The sequence below is a fragment of the Rhinolophus sinicus genome, linkage group LG16 (genome assembly GCF_036562045.2).
Source record: "Rhinolophus sinicus isolate RSC01 linkage group LG16, ASM3656204v1, whole genome shotgun sequence".
Taxonomy (NCBI): domain Eukaryota; kingdom Metazoa; phylum Chordata; class Mammalia; order Chiroptera; family Rhinolophidae; genus Rhinolophus; species Rhinolophus sinicus.
The window spans coordinates 17510993-17537710 of NC_133765.1; the positions used below are offsets into that span (position 1 = coordinate 17510993).

At 50.3% G+C, this 26718-nt stretch overlaps 1 protein-coding gene across 5 annotated transcripts; it reads right to left on the bottom strand.

Moving 5' to 3' along the window:
- Window positions 1-3040: 3040 nt before the first annotated feature.
- Window positions 3041-25452, bottom strand: GGT5 (gamma-glutamyltransferase 5). Of its 5 annotated transcripts, none has more exons than XM_074321380.1 (12): window positions 25297-25452; window positions 11245-11375; window positions 10808-10903; window positions 10085-10280; window positions 9306-9463; window positions 8628-8774; window positions 7604-7740; window positions 7032-7222; window positions 6494-6660; window positions 6176-6294; window positions 5903-6013; window positions 3041-3513 (listed from the first exon to the last, which is right to left on the bottom strand). In XM_074321380.1, exons 2-12 carry the CDS (start codon window positions 11291-11293, stop codon window positions 3367-3369), a joined length of 1518 nt encoding a protein of 505 aa, XP_074177481.1. In that variant the 5' UTR covers window positions 11294-11375; window positions 25297-25452; the 3' UTR covers window positions 3041-3366. The 5 variants fall into 5 exon arrangements, with proteins under 5 accessions (XP_074177481.1, XP_074177479.1, XP_019565892.2 ...); XM_074321378.1 differs by lacking the exon at window positions 25297-25452 and adding an exon at window positions 23596-24252; XM_019710333.2 differs by lacking the exon at window positions 25297-25452 and adding an exon at window positions 23596-24247 and having other exon boundaries at window positions 6494-6600.
- Between the last annotated feature and the right edge of the window lie 1266 nt (window positions 25453-26718).

Consider the following 26718-nt stretch of genomic DNA (forward strand, 5'->3'; position numbering starts at 1 on the left):
GGTGGGCTCTGCCCCCTGCAACTAAGATTGAACACGGCACCTTGAGCTGAGCTGCCTCCCGGATGGCTCAGTTGTTGGTTGGAGCACGGGCTCTCAACCACAAGGTTGCCAGTTCAATTCTTCGACTCCCGCAAGGGATGGTGGGCAGCGCCCCCTGCAACTAAAATTGAACACGGCACCTTGAGCTGAGCTGCCGCTGAGCTCCCGGATGGCTCAGGTGGTTGCAGCGCGGGCTTTCAACAACAAGGTTGCCAGTTCGACTCCCTCAAGGGATGGTGGGCTGTGCCCCCTGCAACTAGCAACAGCAACTGGACCTGGAGCTGAGCTGCGCCCTCCACAACTAAGACTGAAAGGACAACAACTTGAAGCTGAACGGCACCCTCCACAACTAAGAGTGAAAGGACAACAACTTGACTTGGAAAAAAGAAGTCCTGGAAGTGCACACTGTTCCCCAATAAAGTCCTGTAAAAAAAAAAAAAAAAAAGACTACACTTAAAAAAAAAAAAAAGCCAGCTGTAAGATGACCTGGCTGGGCTGGGAATGTGCCTTGGCTGGCATTGCTGGTGGTCCAGACAGGATGTGGGCAGGAGCTGGGCAAGTCCCCAAGGGCAGGATGAGCAGGGAGGGAGAGGACTGGGCTTCCTCCAGGGGCCCCAGAAGCCAAGGAGGGCTCCGTGCTACCTTGTGGCACAATCAGGTGTCTATTTTGCAAGGCTCATTGTTGCCATAAGTGGATGGAAATGGTGGCAGTTTTGAGAAGGCTGAGAGGGATAAGGAGATGGAGCCAGAGCTGAATCATCCAAATGGAGGGAGAGCAGTGAGTGGGTAACATGGGAAAGGGGTGAGGCAGGCACCAGACAGCCTGTGGCTGCCTCAAAGCTTTGATGTATTGAATCTGAGGTGCCTGTGGACCCCAGGTGTGCTGGAGGTGGGTGGGTGGCTATGTGGGTCTGATGCTCTAGAAACCCAGGTCAGAGCCTGGCTGGGAACCCATCAGCTCACTAGTGGTGACAGCCCCAGGGATGGCTGAGGGTGAGTCAGGAGGGAGGTACCAGTGTGCAGGGACAGTTATCATGCTCTGTGGATGGCACTGGGAGAGGGGCTGCCAAGGCCTTCACAGGCTGGCTCAGGCCTCACTGGAGCAGGTCTGCCTCCCTGGACGCAGGTCCAGGCACAGGTCTGGTCTGGCAGCAGAAAAACAGGCTTCTGCCGCAGGACAGTTGAAGCGCATGTGGAGCAGCCTCCTTCTCCCCATGGGGTTTGTGATAACTCTTAGGGTGGCTCCATTGACTTAAGCCAATCAGTCCTCCCCACACAGATGGCTCAGGGAGAATGGCTGGGCCCATGAGAACTGGGCTTGGGACTTTTGTTAAACTGAAAGCGGCTGGAGGCCAGGGTAGAAGCTCTGTCACCCCTGCTGGCTATGAAATTCAATGTGATAGAGTCATCGGGACAGTGGCCGGGGAGCCTGCCCAGGGTGAGGCCACTCTGTGGAGGGTCCTAATGCTACAGGGCGAGCCTCTGGATTCCCCCAGGTCTGAAGCCCCTCTGCTCCCGCTTCTGTCTAAGCCCTCCTTTTCTGCAACCCTGACCCCTGAACCGGACTTGCGCTTTCAGAAAGCCTGTCCCCTACTTCCCCCACCCCCGCCCCACCCCGAAGCCAGGCCCTGGGAGGGGCCGGTGGCCTCCAGGCTGCCTGAGTGCATTTCAGAGTGCACCTGTTGTCCTTAGACCTTCCTCGTCAAGTCTGTCAAAACACCCCCTCCACCCTCCTAGTCAAGCCCAGCTCAGGGATTAAGATCCCTCACTCTCCATGTGTGGTCAACTAAATAACGGTCCCCAAATATGTTCACGTCCTGATCCCTGGAATCTGTGAATGTAACCTTATATGGCAAAGTGACTGGTGATTGAGTTAAAAGGTTGAGATGGGGAGATTATCCGAGATGATCTGGGTGGGCCCTATATATCCACAAGTGTCCTTACACACTTTCTGAGGGTGCCTTCTCCACCCAGACCCGCCTGAAGCAGAGGGAGATTTCACACACACAGAGGAGGGGGCCCTGCGACCACAGGGAGGGTTGGAGGGATGCGGTCACAAACCCAGAAACACCAGCAGCCACCGGAAGCTGGAAGAGGCAAAAAGGATTGGCCCCCAGAGCCTTGGGGGAAACACAGCCCTGCCCACACCTGGATTTCTGCCCAGTGACACTGATTTCAGACTCAGCCTGGGAGAGAATAGATTTCTGTTGTTTTGAGGCACTGTTTGTGGTGTTTTGTCTCAGCAGACACAGGGAACTAATCCTCTCCCCTGTTCTGCTTGGCCCAACTCAGGGGCAGAGTGAGAGGCGATGGCTCAGTCGTGGAGTTGCTCCTGGGCCCTGCCAGGTGGAGGCATCCCCTTGTGGGATGTTTGGGGTAGATTGGGGACCTCCGATATTCCCAGGAACCAGTGTGGGGCAGGATGCCCAGGTGAGTCCAGTGAGGCCCCTCAAGGAGGGTGGCCCACCCAGCAGCTGCAAAGTCATTCACGGTGGTTGGGGGCTCATTGGTCCAAAGTGGTGGTTCTCAACCAGGGGTGATTTGGAGACTGGTTGTTTTTGGGGTGTACGGCTGCATCTAGTGGGTAGAGGACAGGGATACTGCAAAGCATCCCTGGGGAAACGTGCAACGTGGGGAAACCCCCACAGCAAAGAATGCTTCATGCAAAGTGTCAAAGTGCTAAAGGTGAGAACATAGGCTGTTGGGGGTGGGGCCAAGGCTGGGGTGTTAGCTGTTACTTCATCCAACATTTTCTTGGCATGGAGGGCAAGATCCAGAGACAGGCCTCGGCCAGAGCCCCCAGGCCACACCCCTGTCTTTCCCCAACAGGTGGCCCTGGTCAGTGGGCACTGCTTCTGTCCAGAGGGGTGGCCTGGACGAGGCCCAGGCTGTCTTTAAGCCTCAGTTTCCCCACCTCCATGGTGGTGCGTTACAAAGGAGCTCAGAGTATGTATGTGTGTTTTCTGAGGGTTCCCTCCCCTATCTCGACCCCATATCAGGCCATGGTCCAGCCTCCACTTTAATTTGAACTAGAGCATATACAGATAGGGAGAAGGGTCAGAGGGGGAGTATGTGCCACAGTCCTGGGGAGAGGGCTGGAGAAGGTTAGAGGGGCCAGGGCGAGAACCCCACCACGGGTTCTGCAGGAGGGCTAAGCCCCCACAGTCGTCCATCTGCCATGCTGTCCCCACCTCTTGAAGCCCCAGGCTGGCCTCCAGCCACGGATTCCAGATCCTGTCAGAATGCTCAGTCCCACAGCCACAGCCACAGCCAGCCTAGGCCACAGACTGATGTTGGGCCAGATCCCAGCTCTTGGGAGCAGTGGCCTCAGTAGCCTGAGGCCTCCCCAGCCTTCCTTGGGTCCGCTGCAGCGTACACACAGGCACCGTCCTGGAACACAGCCTGGACCACGTTCGAGAAAAAGAGCCTCCTGGTCTGGTTCTGGCCCCGGTCCTGGAGCCCGTTCTGCACCTCCTGGAGAGGAAAGAAGGCCAGCTGACACATGAGGGCAGCTTAGATCTGCCTCCAGTGGAGAAAAGGCCCAAGCAGGAACATGAGAACCCTGACCTAGAAGGCAGGACTGGGCAGGGGGTGGGAGGTGAGCAGGGGAGAGCACTGGGTGAAGGCTTGTCTGCAGAGCATTAGTCCACACTTCCCACTCAAAAGGCCCTAGAGAAGTAACATGGTGGAGAGGATGTTACCCAGGCCAGAAGAAGCTTGAGATGCAAAAAGCTTGTCCCTGTAGACACCAGGGGCCTGAGTGCAACATATGAGGAATCCAGGCGCATTAGTGCAGAAGGTAGGCTTAGGCTGAGAGGCCTTCAGTTTCGAGGACCTTAAAAGCAAAGCCTTCTAGAAAGTAAAGGTTGGGCCTTTGGAGTCCCAGATCCTCCTTACATAAGAACTGCCCAACTCAACATCTCACCTCCACCTTGGGGTCTCCATTTCTGGGGACCCTGGGACATGGAGGAGGAAAGGCCTAATGCCAGCTCTGTTGTGCTACATACGACCTTCCATCTCAACACCCACATGAGAAAACCCAAACCCAAAACATGGGAGTCTAACTCCTCAGGGCTTGAGGCCCCACGAGCTTAGGGCCCAATTGGCTGAGGAACCAGCTGGAAGAAAGACGCAAAGCTTCTGACAGCTTGCTCTGCCCTTTGCCCACAAGTCCAAGGCTATTGACCCCCACGCTAAAGGAGCCAGTGGTCCCCACGAGTGAGGTGCTCAGAGCACCAGGCCCTAAATGCTCAGGTTTGAGACACTAAGTCTGTGGAATTGGAGGGCATCAGGGACCCAAGTGCTGGTTTCTAAGACACTGAGTAACTTGCTTCAAGGTTATGGCCTCCACATATTTCCCAGTCTGTAAAGGGGCACAAATCCTGAAATGTAGGGACCTGTGCTATTTGGGCCTCACATTTCCAGTTATCATTTTGGACCAAGAGTTCAAGGATCTTATCCAATCAGGACCCTGGATTCCAGACTTCTAGGTACAAAGAGCCCTGTGTCCTCCAGTCCCTAGGACCAGGGCCTCTGACCTGAGGTCACCTGGTGAGGCCATACGACCAGAGCCACTCGCAAGGTGAGGTCTCCAGGGGCTCCACACTTTCTCTGCCTGACACACTAGTTTCCCAATGTCCTTAGATTTGAAGGCCAAGATCCTCACTGTCAAGGCCACAGAGGGCCTGCACTCCTCAGAGACTCTGTTCCTTATGGTCTACTAGCCAAACTCCGAGGCCCTGAGGAACAAAGACCTACGTGGCTTCAGTCCCTGGGCTTTTGTGTGAAGAAACTTGGAGTCTCACAGTTCCTACCCAGAGCCTAGGAATTCACAGAAAGCCCTAGACCTGCATGGCCAACACTCTAACTCTGAGGGAGCTAAGGATCTTAGATCGCTGGATGTGAGGCTGTCTTTTCTGAATCCATAGAGTCCAAGGTCCTCGGAGAATTGTGTTCACAGAGTAAGGACCTTCAGTCAAGGTCAAGGAGACAGGCCTAAGAGAATGAGCCCTGAGGAAGCACTCGACATACTGCCATGGGGTGGACTTTACACAGTGAGGAAAGGCCTCAGGTTCCCAGATTTTGAGCCTGACGGGTTGAGGTCCTTAGTCTTCAGGCCCACAGACCAGGGTTCTCAGGGATGACACATGCCCTTTGGGCTCACGACCTCTCACTCTGTTGTCAGTAGAGTTTTAAGGGCCATGGGAGAGTCTCAACAAGAAAGATAGCTTTGAGGACCTTGAACTCAGCTAGTTGAACTGAACCCAGGCAGGAAGCTTGGAGCCTTGAAAGCCATCAGCCTTTTAAATTAGGTCTTAGCAAAAGACATCAGCCTAGAGAAGCTCTGAGAAAGCAGACCATCTGCTGGGGCGCGGGTGTGAGTGGGGGGTGGAATTCCGTTCCTGGACCTGCTTGTGTGGGGTAACTGAGAAATGTTTGTAAGAACTAGCACCAATGAAATCCAGATTCCTCCATCCCTCTGCAGACTCTCATGGAAGTAAACTTTTACAAATAAACTTGCATATAAAAGCTGCAGATCACATGAGGAAACAGATCATAATGAGGGAGAGTCTGAGCGGCCACAGCCCGGAAAACTAGCTTGTGGAGAGAAGAGCATAGACAGAGCAGGGGCCAAGGTGCTGACGTACTTGGCCTGGGAGAAGTATGGACAACACCCTGTCCTCTGCCTTGGAGGACACAGGACTGGACTGGTGCCTCTCCCACTGAGCTTCTCAACTCCTGATGGCTCCCAAAGCTGAAGTGTGCTGGGCCTAGGACACTCAGTAGCTGAGGTCCACGCAGGGGCTTTGAGCAGTATGCACTGAGGTGTCCAGCCTACAGGTGGCTCAGACCATGGCCTCACCTGGTTGAAATTGGACTCGTACTCCACCTGGCCCTTGTCATTCACATGCAAGATGGGGGCGTCAATGGCTGCTTGCAAGTCAAAGCCAAGCCACAGCTTGTTCATGATGGCCTGGGGGAGAGACATAGGATAGAGGGAAAGGAAGGAGTTTGGAAGGACAGAGGGAGGGAGGGTATACCAACCACTCCACATCGACCCGTCTTTGCCCCCAGGAGAGCAGGACAACAGGGCTGCTCAGAGAGGGGACATTCCAACCAGGGTCCCTGGACTCACATGGGCCACAGCAGAGATGATGAGCTCTCCACCAGCCCCGCCAATCACCAACTTTGACCCCTGGGCTGCGTTGACCAAGATGGAAGGAACCATGGATGATGGCGGCCGCTCGCCTGGAACTGGAGGCCAGACGAGTGTCACCTGCAGCCTGATTTCTAAGCCAGCACCCCACAGGACTGCCACTTCTATCTCTGTCTACATTCACCACCTTACAAACCATGGCTAGGCGAGTAGGGATGGCTGTCCCAGGAGACACCATGCAGCACCCACCCTACCCGCCTTCCCTCCTCTCCCCACTGGGGGCCCCCCTATGCTCACCTGGTGGAGGGGTGACATGGGAGCCTGGTGGGTGCCTCCAGCATAGGTCTAGGAGTTCATTGTTGAGGATGATGCCCGTGCGTGGTGAGTACACCATCGCTCCAAAGCTGCAGACGGGGCGGTGAAGCCTGGGCTCAGGCACCAGACATGGATGCCCAGTTGCCAACCTTCCAGGATCCCCTCGTGTTAGCAGCTGCACTCCAGCATGCGGGAGCCCCTATTCTCTCTGTGGTAGCACCCCCAAAGATCTACCCATGGCCCACATCAGGGTGTCCTTCTGCGTAAGGCCCATCCCTGGGTGGGTCCTGGCTCCAGGCCACACATCAACAAGCAGCCCTTTCAGCCAGATGTCAGAGGTGTAGGGCCCTTTTGATAGAGAGGAAGAAGAAATGGGAAAAGCAAGGTGATGTCCCATGGTGACAACCAACATGAGGCTTAGGGCTGGGTGACCAGGCTGAGCGCAGAAGTGGGGGCAGAAAACTCAGGTCTAGAGAGCAAAAGAGTGGGGCCTGCCCTCCTGCCTCCGGGGTACACGCACGGAGTGTTGATGGTGCTGGTGGCAGCCACGGCGCTGCCATCCTCCCCCAGCACAGACACGTGGGACGTGCCCATCCTGTGGCCCCAGTCCCCGGCCAGGCTATAGTGGCTGAGCTCGTGGTCACCCCGGGCGTCGATCTGCTGGCGGATGTGCTGTGCCAGAGCCTCCCCCAACAGGTCCTGGGAGGTGTTCTGGGGTGGGCAGGCAGGTGATGGGGTCAGTGGGGGGCCAGGTGGGCCCACAGAGCAGAAGGCCCCCCTTGGGAGACCCTCTCCAGTCTGTCCTTCCTCAAGCCCAGGAGGCTACCCCCAGACCCTGCCCACACTCTAGGTCCTCTGAGATGTGGTGCCACCGCTCCCTCCCATACCTGCCACTCCAAGGTTTCTTCCAGTCCCCAAACCTGATGTAACCTCCCTGCCCTGGGCCACTATTAGGCTGTCGTATTCTAGAACCAACCCTGTACGCACCCCTTCGACTTCACCCAGCCGGGCTCTCATGGCCCATGGACATAGCACTCACTGGCCCACTCATCCCTTCATGCTGAGCCCTGGGCCCAGCCCAGGCCACCTCACCTGGACCTCTGGGTGGCTTCGAGGGTCCCACAGCCGCCAACTTAGCCCTCTGGCAAACTTGAGCGTTTCCACAAAGTGATGGTACAAGTTCACCCTCCCCTCAGTCTTGACCACCGACTCCGCAGAGAAGTTGAACCCTGGAAAGGGAGTGGACGCAGGTCGAGGTCACCTTGTATAGTGGGTTGAATGTTGGAACCCCCCCAAAAAAGATTTGTCCATGTTTAAATCCCCAGAACCTGTGAACATTACCATATATGGCAAAAGAGTGAATATTACCTTACATGGCAAAATGTGTGATTAAGTTAAAGATCTTGAGAGGAGCAGATTACCCTGGGTTATCCCGGTGGGCTCTAAATGTAATCACATGTATCCTTATAAAACAGACACACAGAGAAGGGGAGGAGGCCGTGTGACCACCGAGGCAGAGACTGGATTGATGCAACCACAAGCCTAGGAATGCCGACAGCCACCAGAAGCTGAAAGAGGCAAAGAACAGATTCTCCCCCAGAGCCCCCAGAAGACACATGGCCTGGCTGACACCTTGATTTTGAACTTCTGGCCTCCAGAACTATGAGAGAATAAATTTCTGTTGTTTTAAGCCACCAGGCTTGTGGTCGTTTGTTACAGCATACCCAGGGAATGAATACAGTCAGCCCCAGGCAGCCCAGCTCTGGGCACTGCCAGGATCCCCCTCACCACCCTGCAGTAGCGATAAGCTAGGCCAGGCCTCACCGGATGCATGCACTGGACGGGCAGCTCACCACCTGTGGAGCCTACCTGCTCCTGTGCTCTGGGACTAGGTCACCTGGGGGGAGGACTCAGTGAGTGGATGACGTCAGACCCTCCAGCAAAGCCCCAAACCAGCTCTAGAACACACCATTTTGACCCATTTCCACAGCTCTGTCTTCAGCATCTGAGGAGGGGGCTGAGCTGGAAGAGGCAATGGCTGCCCAAGGGCACAGCTGGGCTTGGAGTTCAAGTTACCAGCAGGGCAGGACTCTGGGCTGGAGGCCTGGGGCCTCACCTTTAAGCACATTGAGGATGAAGCTGAGAATTGCGCCCCCTGCAGGTGGCGGTGGCGAGTACAGGGTGTAGTCTCCCAAAGGCATCGCCAGAGCGTCCACCACCTCCGGCTGGAATGATGCCAGGTCCTGCAGAGTCAGCTGGCTGCCTGAAGTGAGACAGAGAAGGCTCAATGTACAGATGGGAAAATAGGAGAAGTGTGACAGCCACTGGCCCCTGGTTACACAGTGAGGCTCCCCTAGTCCCCTAGTCTTCTAGACCCAGAGAGGGATGAGGGTGAATCTGTGGGAAGTGGCACCAGAGCTGAAGGGGGCCAAATGGACAGGGGTCAAAGGCAGACAGGTTGGGTAGGGGGGAGGAGGGAAAGGTAGGAGAGGCGAACTGGCCTCTGGGAGACTGTGAGGGTGGCCAGCTCCAGGCCCAGGAGCCCCCCATGGCCCACCGTGGTCACCAATAATTCCCTTCTGTTGGCTCTAATCCACAGGAGCTCTGCTCCTCAAGGGCCTTAGGGGCAGGGTCCCTGCCAGCAGTAGGCAGGAAGGCGCACAGCCTCTCCAAGCCCTGGGTGAAGCCGGCACTTCCTCAGGGCCTGGGGAAGAGCTTGCCCTCAGAAACGAATAGCGGAACCAGGTTCTTTCTCTGGCAGGGCTGGAGGCTTTGGGACCTCAGCATGGCTCACCTTCCTTGGCAATGTCCTCCAGCAGTGTCTGGCCCAGCCTCCCTGTATAGAAGGCCTCTGCACCTTCCGTGGCCACGGTCTCCAGCGTGGTGGCCAATGCAGGCCAGGAAAATGGGTCCTGGTGCCTCAAGGGTTCTGTCCCATTGAAAAAGAGCTGCCTGGGGGGTGGGAGGCAGCCTCAGGGTGGGCATAGGTTCCAGAGGGCAGCCACACTCTTGCAGGGCCTCTCTATAGGGAAGCAGTCCTGGTCCGAGGTCCTGAGGGACTGGGGTGGACGTCAAGGGGACAGATTCTCTAGGATTCTCTCACCTCACTGATTACCCTGCCCAGGGAGGTCACACTCCTTAGTAGGGCCTGTGTCCACCCAGGGCCTGTTGTCCCTACATTCCTGGGAGGACCTAGTCAGTGGGCTGGTAGGGTGGGAAAGGGTGGTGGCCAGAGCCCTCCTGCCAGCCCAGAGAGTGAGAAGGAGGGCAGGGCCGGAGGACAGTGGCAGAGCCCAAAGCCACACCCTTGAAGTCATCACTTGGGCACAAATTCCCTTTGGCCTGAGCCTTTCGCATTAGGTTATTGCCACACAGAACCCAGAGGTTGGAACTGAGAAAACAAAATACTGGCCATGCAAAGTGCCCCGGCACCCACATAGGGTCAATCTGCCAGAGGCTCAGGAGGAGCTTGGTTGGGGGCTGGGCTCAGACAGGCAGTGGCCGGAACCCAGGAGCTGAGGTGGAGCCCTGGCATCCTCTCCCCACACCCCCCGCCCCCAGGGCGGTGCTCACCTCAGGGAGGATGCATGCAAGAGAGGCCTCAGGAAGCTGCTATTTAGGTACTGACTGAGGACAAAGGGTATGCGGTAGTCCCCTTTGAGCAGCTGGATGGTGGGCTGGAACAGCTGCGCCCAGGGCAGGCGGCCGTGGCGGTGGTGGGCCTCAGCGTAGCCACGGAGCTCCCCAGGCACCCCTATCCACTGGGCCCCTGCAAGGTGTGGCAGCGTCATGCTCCTGCCCATGCTGCCTTCAACTGCCCTCAGCCTCAGGGCTGCCAGGCCTGCCTCCGGGCTCTCTTATCACCCCCACACTTGGCCCCACCAGACTTGCCCCCCAGCCATGGCAGTCAGAGTGAGCTTTCTGGCACCCACACCTGACTACATCCTCCCTCATTCAACCCCCCGTGGCTACCCACTGCCCTCTGTACAAAGTCTACGTCCAGGTCCATAGGACCCAGCACAAACTGGCCCCGGGACCCCTATCCCCACAGCCCATCTCCACTGAACCCTCTGGCCTTTGCCTGGGTTTGTCCCTCTGCTTGGATCATCCTCCCTATTCAGAGAGCTTTTCTCCCAGGAAAACTCCTCCAATCCCAGTAGTTCAGGACCTCTGTGGGGGCTCCCCATCCCCCAACTGCTATCCCCCAGTGCCAGGGTGTTTCAGCTTGTCCATGAGGCACACTGCCCCGTCAGGGGGTATTCTGGTCAGCCCCAGGGGCCCCTCCTGGGGTCTCACCTATGCTCAGCGGCCGGGCCTTCTCACACTGCTTCAGCAGCCCTTGGACATGTCTGGTGGGCACCGTCTCCCTGGCATTGATGACTTCCACCTTTCCTGGAGTCAGGGCAGGGCATGTGAGTGGTCAGGGGTACTCGTATGGCTGCTTGGTCTCAGTCCACACCACGGTCCGCCTCAGATGTCCCTGGCCCTGCTCTGGGCCTCTGTTTTCCTCTCGGTATCATAAATTGATGTCTGTGCTAATATTCAGAACAGGACCTGCCATGAAGGCTTTGCACAGATGGGGGTGGGGGGAGGCAGAAGACACCAAGAGAACCCAAGAAGGGGCGTGGGAGGATGGGATAGGCTCGGCCAGACATTCAGGATGCTATAAGCACCTCGCCATCAGTGCTTATGGACAAGTCCATCCTCTGCATGGGTGTCGCATATGGACTCACCTGTGGTCGCATTGTAGATGGTGAAGATGACCCCTCCGCCCAGGCCCATGCTCTGGGGGTTGACGATGGTGGAACAGACCAGAGCTGCAATGGCGGCGTCTACGGGAGAGCCCTGCTGCTGGAGGATGGCTCTGGAAAACACAGCACAAAATAAGGGGCCTGGCCCTCCTGCCCCAGCCTCCTTATTTAGGCTTGCTTAGCTGGCATTCACTGGAGAATGATAACAGGTGGGTGGCCCATCTGCTGCCACCAAGCCATCTGAGACCAGAGCAGGCTGCCCTGTCAAGTCCAGACACTCACAGGTCCACAGCACTCTACAGATGGCAAATTGTGATGCCATTTACACTGCCCCTTACTATATATAAGGTGCTGCTCAGTTTGCAAAGTGTTTCTGCTGCCATTAGTCCCTAGGTCCTCCCAGTGACACTGGTTCATTTATAACAGGCTTGGGCCAGCCCCTCTCTCCCTCCCAGTCGTCCCAGGAGCCCAGCCTGGACAGCCACCATTCCCCATCTTACTGGGGACACATGAGCTCCAACTCCTTTAAGATTGGATTTTTTCAAGTGATCCCAGGATCCTGCCCTGCTATCAGGGCTTGACACTTGGGTTGATGGGTCCCACAGCCCCTCCCAGGTCCCTAGTGTCTAGGAATGTTCTCTGGCCTCAGTTTCCCCACCTATCCATGAGCAGCAAAGGGTGGGCCCTTCAGGTCTGCGGTGCTGGTCAGACTGGCCTGTGTCGAGGAAATGACCCTGTCTCTGGGCCACATTCCTGCTCACCAGGGGCTGCTTTTTCCCTCACCCTCAGGATTTCATTGCCACCCCCCAGCACTTCTGGGAAGCCAGCATTTAAATCCCAGTTACAGATGGGGAACCAAGGCTCAAAAAGGGAGTGGACCTGGGTCCCCTTCTTCCACTTCGTGCAACCTCTGACCCTAGCACCTCCCTCAGCTCCAGCACCTTGGCTCAGCCACTCCCTCCTGAACTCATAGCCTTCCCTGAGTCACATGACCCAACGCTGGGCCAACACATGGGCACACGTAATCTTGGAATGGGAAAGAGAACACGAAGCCAGAAACATGAGAGACCTAAGAGTGTTACACTCAGGCACAGAGAAACACAAACTTTTAATAAGAATAAAACATCATGAGGTCAAAAGACAAACCGAGGAAAAACAAATGTTAATTCCCATCACAGACAAAGGCCTCATTTCTCTTGACCTATTGTTCCCTCCCCCTGGAGTGCTTTCTGCACTGAGCTTCCAGGAGTTGTGCTCCACCCTCTGTGCTCTGGGTTTCCTCCTACCCCCCTGACCTCATGACATCAGAGGCCCTGGGCTCAGTCCTTGGTCCTTGTGCATCTTTACCCTCTCCAGGATGAGCTTATCCAGGCTCAGGGCTAGAAATGAAACCTCTATGAGGATGATCACCGAATTTTATCTCTAGCCCAGTTCTCTTCCCTAAATTCCAGACACTTTATCCCCAGCCATTGACAAGATACCTACCCTGGGTGTCTAAGAGCAAATGCTCTTAACATGACCTAAACTGAACTTTGTACTTCCTACCCACCTCTGCCCCCCAAATGGCTCCTGTCCTAGTCTTCACTGCCTTAGAAAAAGACACAATCATTTACCCCTTTGCTCAGGCCATAAACCTTGGCGTCGTCCTTGATTGGTCACTTTCTTTCATGCCCTTATTCAATCCACCAGCAAAATCCTGCTAGTTAGTTAGTTATACCTTCAAAATATACCCAGATTCCGATCCCTTCTTATCACCTCCACCACTGCCACCACCACCCTGGTCTGAGCTACCAGCATCTCTTACCTGGGTTATTGCAATGGTCTCCCACCTGGAACCTGCATCTGCCTTGCTCCCTTATGTTTTAACAAAACAACCTGTTAAAATGTAAATCATACAGCCTGTGGGAGATTAAATAATTCAGATGAAACTTCCTGCAGACAACTTGAAAAGTGAGACAAATAGAAAATATCTGGTTAAAGGTATCAGAGGCAGGGAAAAAATACAGACCTAGGGAGAAAGGTGAGTGTGGCATTGGGAGTTGCTTTCCCTTTCAAGATGATTGCCAGTCCTGGAAGAGGTGGCTGAGAGGCCAAGTGCTTTTGACATCTTCGTGTGCTGGGAGCTGAGCATACTGGCTAACCACACTTGGAAAGGGGTCCTGACTCTGAGAATAACAGTGAACTAGAAATAGACCAATCCAAACAAGCACATCATCTCAGTCACTCAATGAATTAATGTGATCAAATTCTGATCCCACAATGTGGGTATCTGAAGCTTCAAATTATTTCTAAAAATTATTTTAAATAATTTTTATGTATACTCTCCAGTGCTAAGTTAAAAATAACCAAGCAAACGATAATCTGTTAAAATGTAAGTCAGAAGTAATATGGCACAAACAAAACCCAAGAGAAAGCGCAGATAATGAAGAACACGACCCATAGGATCTCCAGATTATGAAATTGGCAGATGACAGACTCTACATAACTACAGTCAAGGATATAAAAGACAAAGAATTTCAACAGAGAACTGGCATCTATAAAACATGGAATTAGGAGCTCAATGGCAACAGTAGATTAACAACAGATTAGATATAGATTTAAAAAAAAAGATTTATTCAATACAAATACCCAAATTTAAAGAGAAAAAAAGGATAGAACATTCAGAAAATAGATTAAGAGACATAGAGGATAAAATGACAAAAAATATAGCATGCAACACTAATTAAGAATGCTCATGTAACTATACTAGGTTTAGACAAAGTAGACTTTAAGAAGAAAAGTTTTACTATAAATTATAATTGTAAAGCTCAATTCAACAGAAAGATGTGAAAACCTAAATGTGTGTACACTTACAGTTTTAAAATATATGAAACAAAAATTGGCAAAATGAAAAGAAGAAATAGTGGGAGACTGTAACACACTTCTCTCTAACTAGTCCAAAAGCAATTTTGGATGTCATCGTATTACCCTTGATGTCCTGAATGTCATCAAAATGTCTTCCTTTCAATATTTCCTTCATCTTCAGGTAAAGAAAGAAGTCATTGGGGGCCAGATCAGGAGAGTAAGGAGGGTGTTCCAATACAGTTATTTGTTTACTGGCTAAAAACTCCCTCACAGACAGTGTCATGTGAGCTGGTGCACTGTCGTGATGCAAGAGCCATGAATTTTTGGCAAAAAGTTCAGATCATTTAACTTTTCAGCACTTCTAAATAGTAAATTTGGTTAACTGTCCAGTTGGTACAAATTCATAATGAATAATCCCTCTGATATAAAAAAAATGATTAACAACATCTTTGCAACAAGTTTGTGAACTTAATTGTCAGACCTCGCGCGTGTGTGTGTGTGTGTTTAATCTGTTTGTGAAAACAATAGAAAGAAATAAAGGCAATGAAGCTATGAAAGCTATTTTGACTCACTTTCCATCCTCAAAGTACTGAAAATTCATCTTGCTTAAACATAAACAATAAAAAGCATTGAAGTCACACCCTGTACTAAGTTGTTATAAGAAAAAAAGATAATGAGGAGCAGAACGACATCCGTGGAAGTCTGCCAGAAACACAAGCCCACAAAGCAGATGCAAACTGCAACGTCGTGTTTCAAAATGTGCTCAAGTAAATTAAAAGAATTATAGAAGCTGTGAAAAAAAAGCATACATTAGAAGTAGAGAACCCCTAAAGTGAAATGACTGGAACATATGAAGATTGAAAAAACAAAATTACAGAACTCAGGAAAGAATGAAGCATGAAAGAAAACATTCTCAGACATCAGACAAGAAAAAGCTGAAGGAGTTCATCACCACCAAGCCAGTATTACAAGAAATGTTAAAGTGACTTCTTTAAGAAGGAAAAGAGAAAACAAAAACATGAATAAGAAAATATCACAAAGAAAAAAATAATCAAAGCAGTGAATCAACCAATTATAAAGTTTGTACAAAGGTTAAAAGGCAAAAGTAGGAAGGCCATGTGTAATTACAACAGTAAATTAAGGGATACACACAAATACACACTCATAAAAGAAACGAAAAATAATGAAAAAAACAGAAACGTGGGGGCCTGCCTGGTGGCTCAGGCGGTCGTAGCACCATGCTCCTAACACTATGGTTACCGGTTCGATTCCCACATGGGCCAGTGAGCTGTGCCCTCTACAGCTAAGATTGTGAACAACAGCTCTTCCTGGAGCTGGGCTGCCGTGAGCATCTGGAGGTTGGTGTGAGCTGCGGTGAGCTGCCAGGAGCAGCCGGCATCCAGCGTGAGTTGCTGGCAGCCAGCATGAGCCGCCGTGAGCTACTGTGAGCGACCGACTGACGGCAGGTGACTGATGGGCCAGGGAGCTGTGTCCTACACAACTAGATTGAGAAACAATGGCTTGAACCGGAGTGGAGGGGGATGCGGGAAAAAGGGGGGAGGAAACATGGAGGGGGTGAGTGAAAATGGTAGTGATTATAGAATGTGTTCAAACTTAAGCCACCTCCAACTTAAAATAGACTGCTATAAACAAGCTTGGTATATTTGAAGAGCATGGTAACCTCAAACCAAAAATCTATAAGAGATATACAAGAAATAAAGAGAAAATAATCCAAACACAACACTACAGAAAGTCATCAACATACAAGAGAGAAAAGAGAATAAAAAAAGAACAAAGAAGAACTACAAAAACAATCATAAAACAATTAATAAAATGGCAGTAACTACATACCTATCAATAATTACTTTATATGTAAATGGATTAAATACTCCAATCAAAAGATGAATGGATAAAGAAGTTGTGGTACATATATACAATGAGATATTATTTAGCCATAAAAAAGAATGAAGTCTTACCACTTGTGACAACATGGATGGACCTAGAGGGTATTGTGCTAAGTGAAATAGGTTGGACAGAGAAAGACAGATACCACATGGTTTCACTTATATGTGGAATCTAAAAAACAAAATATATGAACAAGCAAGACAGAAGCAAACCCTTAGATACAGAGAACAAACTGATGGCTGCCAGATGGGAAGGGGGTTTGGGGGCTGGGTGAAATGGGGGAAGAGATTAAGAAATACAAATTGGCAGTTACAAAATAGTCACAGGGATGTAATGTACAGCTTAGGGAATATAGTCAACAATATTGTAATAACTATACACGGTATCAGGTGGGTGCAAGACTTATCAGGGGGATCACTTTGTAAGTTATATAAATGTCTAACCACTACGCTCTACACTTGAAACTAATATAATATAAGGGAATGGTTATATAAGAGAAGGGATTATTCATTATGAATTTGTACCAACTGGACAGTTAACCAAATTTACTATTTAGAAGTGCTGAAAAGTTAGACGATCTGAACTTTTTGCCAACAATTCATGGCTCTTGCATCACGACAATGCACCAGCTCACATGACTCTGTCTGTGAGGGAGTTTTTAGCCAGTAAACAAATAACTGTATTGGATTGTAACTGGAAAAAATTTAATTAAAAAAATTCTCAGAAATGAAGACTAAATAAGGATAAACATAGAGCAAAAACCTACAGAGAAGCCTTAAAATAAAGATAAGTTGAAAAGGAGAAAGTATTTTTTTAACCAAAAGGAAATGAAGAACAAGATTTTAAAATACAGATATGGAAGATGGGCAAAGAAGATCAAACATACACTTAACAGGAGTCCCAAAGAGGAAAGCCAAATCTGTGGAACAGAATAAATAACAAAAACTACAATTCAAGAAAACTTTTATGATTTAAAAAAACAACTTAACCCTGTATTGAAAGAGGACTCCACTGTATGGAAAAATCAATTCAGAATAGCACAGCCATATTCTAATAAACCTACTGGACTTTAATCAAAATTAATAATTATTTGGGCATCTAGGTAAAAAGACTAAGTCTCTTATAAGAAAAAGAAAATCAAATTGTCATCAGGCTTTTCAACATCAATGCTTTATGCCAGAGACAATGGTGTGTTATAGTCATACATTCAAGGAAAGAAAATGAGAGCCAAGGATTTTATATCCTGCTAAACTGCCTTCACCTACAAGGGCCACAGACTGTTATAAACATGTAAGAACTTAGTGAATATTTTCCCAGTGAACGCTTTCTGAGGAATCCAATAAAAAAAACCAAAAACTTCAGACAACCAAAATAACTGGAAAGACTTTGACATAAAGAGTGGGACTAAGAATTAAATACGTATTTTCTTGTAAAACTAAGACTAAAGATGATGGTTATTATGGAAACAGTACTGCAATGCAATAGCTATTGTTCTTAAAATGTAGGTACAGTACAACCATAAAAAATTGGGTGAGGATATTGTTTTGAGGACATGGCTGATGTCTTTTCCTTATGGGCCAATGACAAGTAAAAATATATATTCTTTAGCTTTATAGACCCCCAGTAGTGATAAAAATAAACTTCCCTGTGTTATTGTACATAAAATTGGATGTTATAAGTGTGTCAATTGGACCAATAAAAATGTTACTTTTAATGACTATGTGGACAGAAAACCCATCTGGTGGGAAAAGGGAAAAGTAACTGGGAAAAATAATAGAAACAGCTAAAACTATGATGGCTGGTGAGTCTGTTGTGTGGATATAAATGGAGGGTGGGATGAGAAGGGAAAAGATATATGAAAAATAGAATAAGATCATTGATTGACTGATAAGTATTAACTGAGAGTAAAAAGATATCCCTTCAAATCCAATGCTGGCCCGGAAGCAAAGGAGGAAGATGAGGTTACTCTGTGGTTTCAGTATTACTCACAGCAGGGAATCGTATCGGTCACCATTCTCAGAGAAACAGGGTATACATATTTAGAGAGATTTTTATTTTGAGGAATTGGCTCATGTTATTGTGGAGTCTAGCAAGTTCACAATCTGTGGCGGAGGCCAGCAGGCTGGAAACTCCATCAAGATTTCTGTGTTAGTCATGAGACAAAATTCCTTCTTCTCCCGGAAACATCAGTTTTTGCTCTTCAGGACTTTGACTGATTGGATGTGGCCCACCCACATTTTGGAGGGTAATCTGTTTTACTTCAAGTCAATGAATCCTAAATGTTAATCACATATATAAAATACTCTCATAGCAACATCTAGACTAGTATTTGACCGAACAACTGGGTACCATAGCCTAGCCAAGTTGACACATAAAAATCAGAGGAGCCAATAGGTAATATCTGAAAAAGGAAAGAACTAAGAGTCCCATCTCTTATTTATCTAATATTGTAATTACATATAATATATAACATAATAAAGATATTAATATACATATAGCCATTAGTACAAAAATATAAACCTTTCTTGATATCAAAGCTATATCAAAAAGAGAAAATAAGTGAAGTGATATAGTTGCTTGCTTTGCAAAAAGAAACACAGAAATAATAACTAAAAAAGAAATAAAGAGCAAAAAGAAAAAAGAAAAAGAAAGTATATAAATTTTTAAAAGAAACAGGAAAAACTAAATCAGAAACAAATGAAAATGATCCCTTTTAAAAGACTGATTAGGAACAGGGCAAAGACAACATAAATGAGAGTGAGACTTCTGAGAATACCTTCTTATAGTTTTGACTTGTATTCAAAAACAAAATTAAAACAAGAAAAAAATTAAGCTAATATTATATAAACTGATAACATAACCACACAGGAAAAAAAATAATTTACTGTGCGTCTTTTGTGGGATACATCCTGAATCTGATCATAGAGAAACAATCAAATAGACCCAGATTCTGAAGAAAGGCTGTGATACAACTGGACTGACTTCTCTAAAAAATGTTAGTGTCATAGAAGATCAACTGATTTTTTTTAAAGCAGGGGATTGTTCTAGATTAAAGAAGACTAAAGAAAGGTGACAATCATTCATTGGATACTGGATCTAAAGAGATATACAGATAGATAATAAATAGATAAACAGATGGATGAGAGAGAGAGAGAGAGAGAGAGAGAGAGAGAGAGAGAGAGAGAGAGAGAGAATGAATTATTGGGTCAATTGGGAACATTTGAATTGGACTAGATATTAGATACTATTATTGTATCAAGGTTAAATTTCTTGAGTGTGATAATAGTATTAAGGTTATATAAGAGAATGGTCTTATTCTTAGTATATATTTGCTTAAGTATTTAGATAATGAATGCAACTTTCTAAAATATGGATAGATAAATATATTTATCTTTATCTATCCATAAATATATGGAGAGAGAAAACGAAAGTGAGGTAAAATATTAACAATTGGTGAATCTAAGTGAAGGGTATTCATTCCATTGTTCTGTGGATTTAAAACTTTTTCAAAATAAAAATATAAACATTTAGGGGGAAAACAGTAACAACAACAAAAACTCATCAAATGAAGCAAAGCCAAACTTTGAGGGGATGTTATAGCTTTAAATGCACACAATAGAAGAGAATTTAAAGATCAACAACCTATGTATCCACCTTATAATTTGTGTTTCCCAAGAGAATTTTTTTTTAAAAAATGCAACTTAAATTCAACAGAAGTAGAAAAGAATCAAGGTAAAAGCAAAAATTAATGAAAGAGGAAATAAATGTACAATATATAAAATAAAAAAGCCAAAAGTTGATTCTTCTAAAAGACAATAAAACTGATAAAAACCCACGTCAAGACTGATCAAGAACAAAGAGAGAAAACACTAATCACCAATACCAGGCATGAAAAAGAAGACTCATTACAGACCCTGTAGACATTCATTAAAAATATAAGAGGATGTTATAAATAACCGTATGCCAATAAATGTGACAATTTGCATAAACTGGACAATTCCTTGGAAAGAATTTACTAAAACTGACACAAGAAGAAACAAAAACTTGATAGTCTCATATTTACTAAAGAAATAGAATCCGTTATTTAAAAAACCTTCACATACACACAAATAACTCCATTTCAGAAGCCTTCACCAGTAAATTGTTCCAAACATTTAAGGAGGAAATAAAAACAATCTTAAAAACAAAGAACAACGAAACTAACCTTCCAGAGCGTGGAAAAAGAAAGAATAATTCCCAGTGCTTTTTAAGAGGCCAGTAACCTTGATACCAAAATCTGACAAAGATATTGTAAGAAAGGAAAATTACAGACCAGTATCTCTCATGAACATAAAGACAAAAATTCTAAACAAAATATTAGCAAATCAAATCTAGTGCTAAATAAAAATGACATTAAATCAGTAACAAGTGGGGTTCATTCCAGGAATGCAAAGGTGGTTTGACATTAATTGCATATCTTAAAAGGCAGAAAAATTATTTGATTGTTTTGATAATGCAGAAAATGCGTTTGATGTACAACCTGATAGGAAAATGGACAAAAGATTTTAACAGAAACTTCACTGAAGAGGATGTCCAGATGACCAGTAATCACTTCCAACCCCTCAGCATTTGGTACAGATTTGTATATTGTCTCTCTTCCTCAGCACAAAGGCCAGGACTTTGACCATCTGGGTTACCCCTGGACCCCAGGACAATGGCTATCAGATGGTAGGGGCTGCATTCCTATTTGATGAAGGACGCGGTAGGTTGAGAAACATGCACCTTCATGCATCCACTACACCCACTGACCATACCTGTACACACCTGTGTATGATGGCACGATGGCGTGGGCTTGGGGCCACCCATGCTGGAATGCCTACTCACCAGCTACATGACACTGGGCATGTGACTCAACCTCCCTGAGCCTGAGTTTCCTCAGTTCTGAATGGGGGCAGTTCTTGTCAGAGAGCCACAATGTAGAACAATCACACGTTTCTGTCCTCAAGGAGCCGGAAGGCTGCTGTCACACACCCAGTCTGACACACGCTCACACATGTGTGTGATCACACAAGCGGTGCACAGTGCCCAAGCACACAGGCCATTTCCTCCTGAGCCCCAGAGGGGAAACAATGCAATAATTTCCTGGTGAACTGGCCAGGAATACAGAGAGCCACTAGGGTCATAGCTGGGAGGGAAGGAAAGGTTGGGGGCCACACGCTAATCTCCTATGAGCCTTCCAGTAGGATCCCTTGCTCTGACCCTGGGCCCTAACCCCAGGTCCTGAGATCTGACTCATGTCCAATCCAAGCCACTGAAACAGTCAGTGGTCAGAACACCTGCCATCAAGGACGCACCTCCTATGGGCCTGGTGAGCTCCACACCTCCCCATGAGGGAAGTCCTGACATGAACCCCCTTCACAGATGCGGAAACTGAGTCTCATAGGGTACAGCAATGTGTCCAGAGTCCCTGCTCTAATCTGCACTAAGAGCACAGGTCCCTGGATGGGTCTGGAGCAGCTGACAAGACTCACCTCTCAGGGCTGTACCCAACCCAACCCTGCAGCCCACTGCCCAGGCATCAATGCCCCAGAAGGTTCCCACCAGCCTCCTCTACAGCCACTCACTTGGCTAGCAAAGCTCTAGCCTTTACAGGCCAAGCCCGAGGGCTGGGCAGGCATTGGGGTCCAGGGTGAGATATTGGGGCCTCTGGGAAGACCCCACATCTCTAGTAGCCCTGGAGAGTTTCCACCTCTTCAGGGGCAGCAGACAATGGCCGCCCCAGCTGAGCTCACTCACTCTGACACCAGGCAGGTCCCTTCTGTGCAGGCCTCGTCTCCTCATAAATCAAACAGAGCCATGAATCCCACTGGATTCAGGGAGGAGCGGTGAATCCTCTCTCCGAGGATCCAGCAGGAGGGCAGGACTTTCTGAGTGGTCACAGAAGACATGTCACAAAGTCTAAGGGCCACCACTAAGCCTGAAGTTCACAGTCTCCCTAGAAGACAAGCACTTACTCAGAGCCTCGGGACACCAAGTCTGCACACAAATCTAACACACGAGGACATGCACCGGAAGATGACAGACCAGAGAGGAAGGGACCTCATTGTCACCGTACATCTATTCTATGTCCATGATCCAGCACGATGTTGGGTCCTCACTCACATGAACCCTAAGAACCCTCCCCTAGGGGCTCTCGCTGCGGCAGAAGGCCCAACCTGAAATGAGAAAACCTGGTGCTGATAAGGTAGACGGAGATTGGGCCTGGGAGGCCCTGCTGGTGAGAAAAGGTGGTGGGGATGGGAGGAAAGGCGAGTAGGTTGTAGGTGGCGACCCCATCAAACCCCACAGCAGCGTGGCCAGGAGGACCAAGTCCAGCTGGGGTCACATGACCCCCTGATCCACAGAAGCTGGGGCCAGCTCCAAGCTCTCGCCTACTCCTAGCTTCTTAAAACAAGAACAGGAAGCAGAGAGTCCTGGTTGACAAGAATGCAAACACTGGGGAGAAATCATATCCGTTCTCCTCACCAAGGGAGGGTCGCTGGGAGCTTCTTGGGCAGAGACCCAAACCCCAAACCCTCACATGCACAGCAGGGCATGGTCAGGAGGGGATAAGACAGAGACAGACAGACGAAGGGAGGAAGCAATGAATGAAAGGGTGAATGAATGAAACAGAAAAGAAAGCGTGCAGAAAGGGTGAAGCCACAACGAAGGGGGCGAGGGACGCGACCTGCCTAGTGACGCCTTGGGCCAGGACTCGGCCACATTCCCACTTGCTTTTGGACAGTGCTCTGGTTTACAAAGCATGCCTGATCTTGACAATGGCCCCTGGGGCAGATATTCCGGGAAGCAGACCCAGCCAGCAGGGAGGGAGTGGGGGGACAGTAGGAGTGTCCTGCCATGTCCCACCCCAGTGGGCAACAGAAGCCTCCCATGGGCTGGGCTTCCTGGAAGAGGGTCAGAAATACCAGCTGGGGTCCCTCTCCACTAGCCCACTTGCCCTAGCATGCCAAACATCAAAAAATCACTCTGCCCACTACTGTCCCAGATCCAAGTCCTGAAACAAGGAGGGGAAGCCCTGGGGGACATGGTGCCAGCAGTGGCAGGTTTCCCGGGTCCCAGTCCAGGTGGGAGACTGGCCCTGGACAGCACTGAGTGCAGCTCAGCAGACCAGTCCTCACACACAGAGCCCCCGAATCCCCTCGACCATGTCCCTGGGAGAAGACCCATTCTTGGAGAATGGGCATGGCCGACTCTGAAAGGGGCAGCTTTGGTTATTGAGGTCAGCCTGGGTCAGACCAGTGACACGGTGGCAGTGCCTTCTCTGGGCTTCCTGAGCCTTGGAACTAGGAATAGACTCACATATTGTCTCTGCTCTGCCTACACTGCCATTGTCCCCAAACCGACATCTGTCCCATGCGTACGCCTGTCACCTGCTCTATACAAGGGCCCTGGGGCTGCTTCCTTGCGGGAGCCCAAATTCACTTGGCCCCCACATGCCAGCAGGCACACATATGCACCTTCTCCATGCGCTTGCCACTGGTCACGAAGTCTCCAGGAGGGGCCAGCTGTTGAGGGCCACCCAGCTCCCACCCACCTCTTACTCACCGTCCAATGTCCGAGCAGACCTTGGAGTCAGCTGCCACAGCAGCGTGGGCAAAAGCCCGGGGGCCGCAGGGGGCATGGTGTCGAGAGAGGACCACAGCGGGCACGATGATGGCCAGGGCCAAACCCAATCCCAGGAGCAGCATGCTGACTGTGGCCCCACGGCTTTGTGCCATGGCTCTGCAGCCCGGGGCAGCAGGGAGGCAAGTAGGCAGACAGGCCAGTGGACAGACAGATGCACACACAACTGTGTGGATGAATAGATGAGATGATTCACAGATGGACCCACAGATGATTGGATAGATGGGCAAATAGATGGGGTCCAGAGACAGACAAATAGATTGACAGACAGCTGGAGAGAGGATAGTAAGAGGACGGCCAGATAGACAACTGGACAGAGATGGAAACACAGATAGACAGACAGACAGGTTTACAGAAAACAGCGGGCAACCAGGCAGCCGGGTGGATATATGGACAGACGGCTGACGGCGGCTGCCAAGCTGCTGCCTTTTCAAGCGCTTGCTACAGTGGCAGAGCTGGCCGTGTGGCTGAATTTCCAGTTCTCAGCCCCTACTCTTGCTCCTGGCAAGAGGCCAGGGAGAGCAGAGCCCTGTTATGGGGAGTTTTTTCTTTCAGAGAAACAAGCAGCTACAGTTAACTCCCTCACGGCCATTCCCACCGCCTGCCCCCAGCAAGCTTTGATGGTACAGATAGCCCTCCTCCCCGCCCACTGACGCCCAGGGCTCCCTCAGTGCACGTGTTTGAAGACTTGGTGCCTGCTGCCCCCAGGGAACTGGGGTGCAGGGCTCACAGGGACCCCATGGCTGCTCCACGGCTCCCAGCAAAGCCAGGAAAGCAGGGCTCAGACGTGCCCAGCCCCCTTCCCTGATCAGGCTCAGAGAAGCAAGAGGGACAGGATGGAGTCCTGCCCTTTTGGTATGGCCCTGACCAGCACTCTCAGAGCCAGAGGACACTGGGTGTGTCCAGACACAGAGTTGGGGCTGAAGGGGACCAGAGAGAGACGGGGGATCCAAAGTCGTATCACTTAGCATCCTGTTCAAATCTCAGCTCAGCCACAGCCTGGCTGGGGGATGAGGGTGGGGATGGGGTAAAATAGGATGGGGCTGGAGGTGGTAACTAGGTGGGGGCTTGGCTTCTGGGTCTGCTTAAGGGGCGGGCCAACCGAAGAGTAGCAATCGCCAGGGACTACAGAATGTCTGTGGGCAGAGTGCAGACAGGGTATGCGTCCAGCCCTTGGCACCCAGAACCGTCCACCCACTTGCTTCTCAGAGCCTGATTCAAGGAAGGGGGCCGGACAGGTCTGCTTTCCTGGGAACCGTGGAGCAGCCATGGGGGCCCTGGGAGCCTTGCGCCCCAGCTCCCTGGAAATGCCACTGTGGGCCTCTGGGGAGTGAGGCTGCCCTTTCATCTGCATCTCTGCCCCGCCCTGACTCTGTCTGCTCTCCTGTGTCCATCCATGCTCCGGATTACTCCTGTGCTGGTAGTCTCACCTTCCCAAGGGACACTGGCCTGGGCCCTGCCCTGCCCAGGCTTCATGTTACCCAAATGGGAGGTGGCTGGGAGAGTGGGGGCCCACCAAGGTACCCTATTGACCAAGTTCAGCAGGGTTACAGGGTGTAGGGACTTCAGGCTGGACTCCCACCCACACATTCCCCCCACGGTCCCATACTTTCTTTCCACTACCTTCCCAGGTCTCTTTACACCTCCAGGTACAGCAGAGAAACAGGCACAGAGAGGGCCACACAGCCTGCCAGGCCCCCAGTGCAGAGCCCCTGGTCAGCCTCCATCGGAGAGACTACTGGGGCAGTCTCTCCCGTAGGCCTGTTCCCACGGCTGCCTCACGGGCTGGAGAGGGCTGTGGGCGCCTCCTCCCCCCACCTCCAACCCTGCAGTGACATTGCTCAACCAAGAACCAAAATGCATTCCTGGGCCAGGGCCAGTCCATCCCACTGTGAGACAGGGACAGCAGGGACTGGTGGGGGCGGGGGGTCAGCAGCGTCACATCCCGCCTCCTCTCTTCAGCCATTCTGGTCAGGCAGAGGTCAGGGTTACAGGGACCGCTGGAGCAAAAGCCCGGGAAAGAAGGCGACATCATGCTGGCCTGGCCAGAGGTGCAGCCTGGGAGGCAGAGACAGGAAGGGCCCTAAATGTCTTTGTCCAGATGTTGGGAGTCAGAAGATAATGGGAAGGAAAGAAAGAGGAAACCAAGTCCCCTGGCCCCCAAGGGAGCCCTCTTCTGAGTCCCATGGGGCCTGGGGAACTGGGGCACTCCCTGTCTGCGTGTTGAGGCCCAGGGAGCTTTATGGCCAGCCCCTACTTCCACTGGGAACAAGGCCCACCCCTCAGGCTTCAACCTCCTCCTTACAAATGGGGTCCTGGCCTTTCTTCTTGGGCCAAAATGAGGGCTAAGGAGTGACGCGCATTCCACCAACCTAGCCTTCAAACCATCCCCAGAGATTCCAGAGGCAGGGCTCAGGCCCTGCAGGCACAAAACCCGCTTCCCTGTGGACACCTGTGCTCATTGAGGGGGGAGGTCATCTGGCTGTAGGGCTGTGACCTCCGCTCTCCCTCTGACCTCCACCAGCCTTTCCCAGTACCTCCTTTCAGGTGCTATAGGACGAGTTAGCAGACCCTGAGGGAGGGCGAGGGACTGGCCCATGGTGGGGGAAGCAGGGTGCTGTGTCTCTCCCAGACCCGCCCTCCCTGGGCTGCGCTCCCCAGCCCCGGCCCTTGGGGATCTGGGGAAATCTTCCAGTTAGTTCTCTGTTCTCTGAGAACTGGACCTCCTTCTGGAGTTGATCACAGCTTGGGTTTCAGTCTGGGTTTGTGCTTGGAAAGCCCCCCAGGCATGGCTCTGACCAGCATGTTTTGCTCCAGCCTCTTGCACAATTCCACAACTCAAACCTCAGCTTCACCTCTGTGTGTCCTCAGAGGATGAGTACAGACACCCACCAGGCTGAGAAGGCAACCCAGTTCCTAGCCAACATAGGCCCCGTCGGCCCAGGTGAAAGCCAGGGCTATGGCACCCCCTGGTGGTTGACACTCGTGCTAGGGCTCAGGGTGAGGAAGGACAGTGGCATGGTTCTGCCCTGGGCCCACCTCCAC

Excerpts from the sequence above, each read along its gene's own strand:
- GGT5 (XM_074321378.1), bottom strand. The coding sequence starts at position 23,768 with ATGGCACAAAGCCGTGGGGCCACAGTCAGCATGCTGCTCCTGGGATTG. Across the intron at positions 10,904-11,244 it reads CATCTACAATGCGACCACAG|GAAAGGTGGAAGTCATCAAT; the intron begins GTGAGTCCATAT and ends CCCTGACTCCAG. Across the intron at positions 3,514-5,902 it reads ACGAGTCCAATTTCAACCAG|GAGGTGCAGAACGGGCTCCA; the intron begins GTGAGGCCATGG and ends TTTCCTCTCCAG.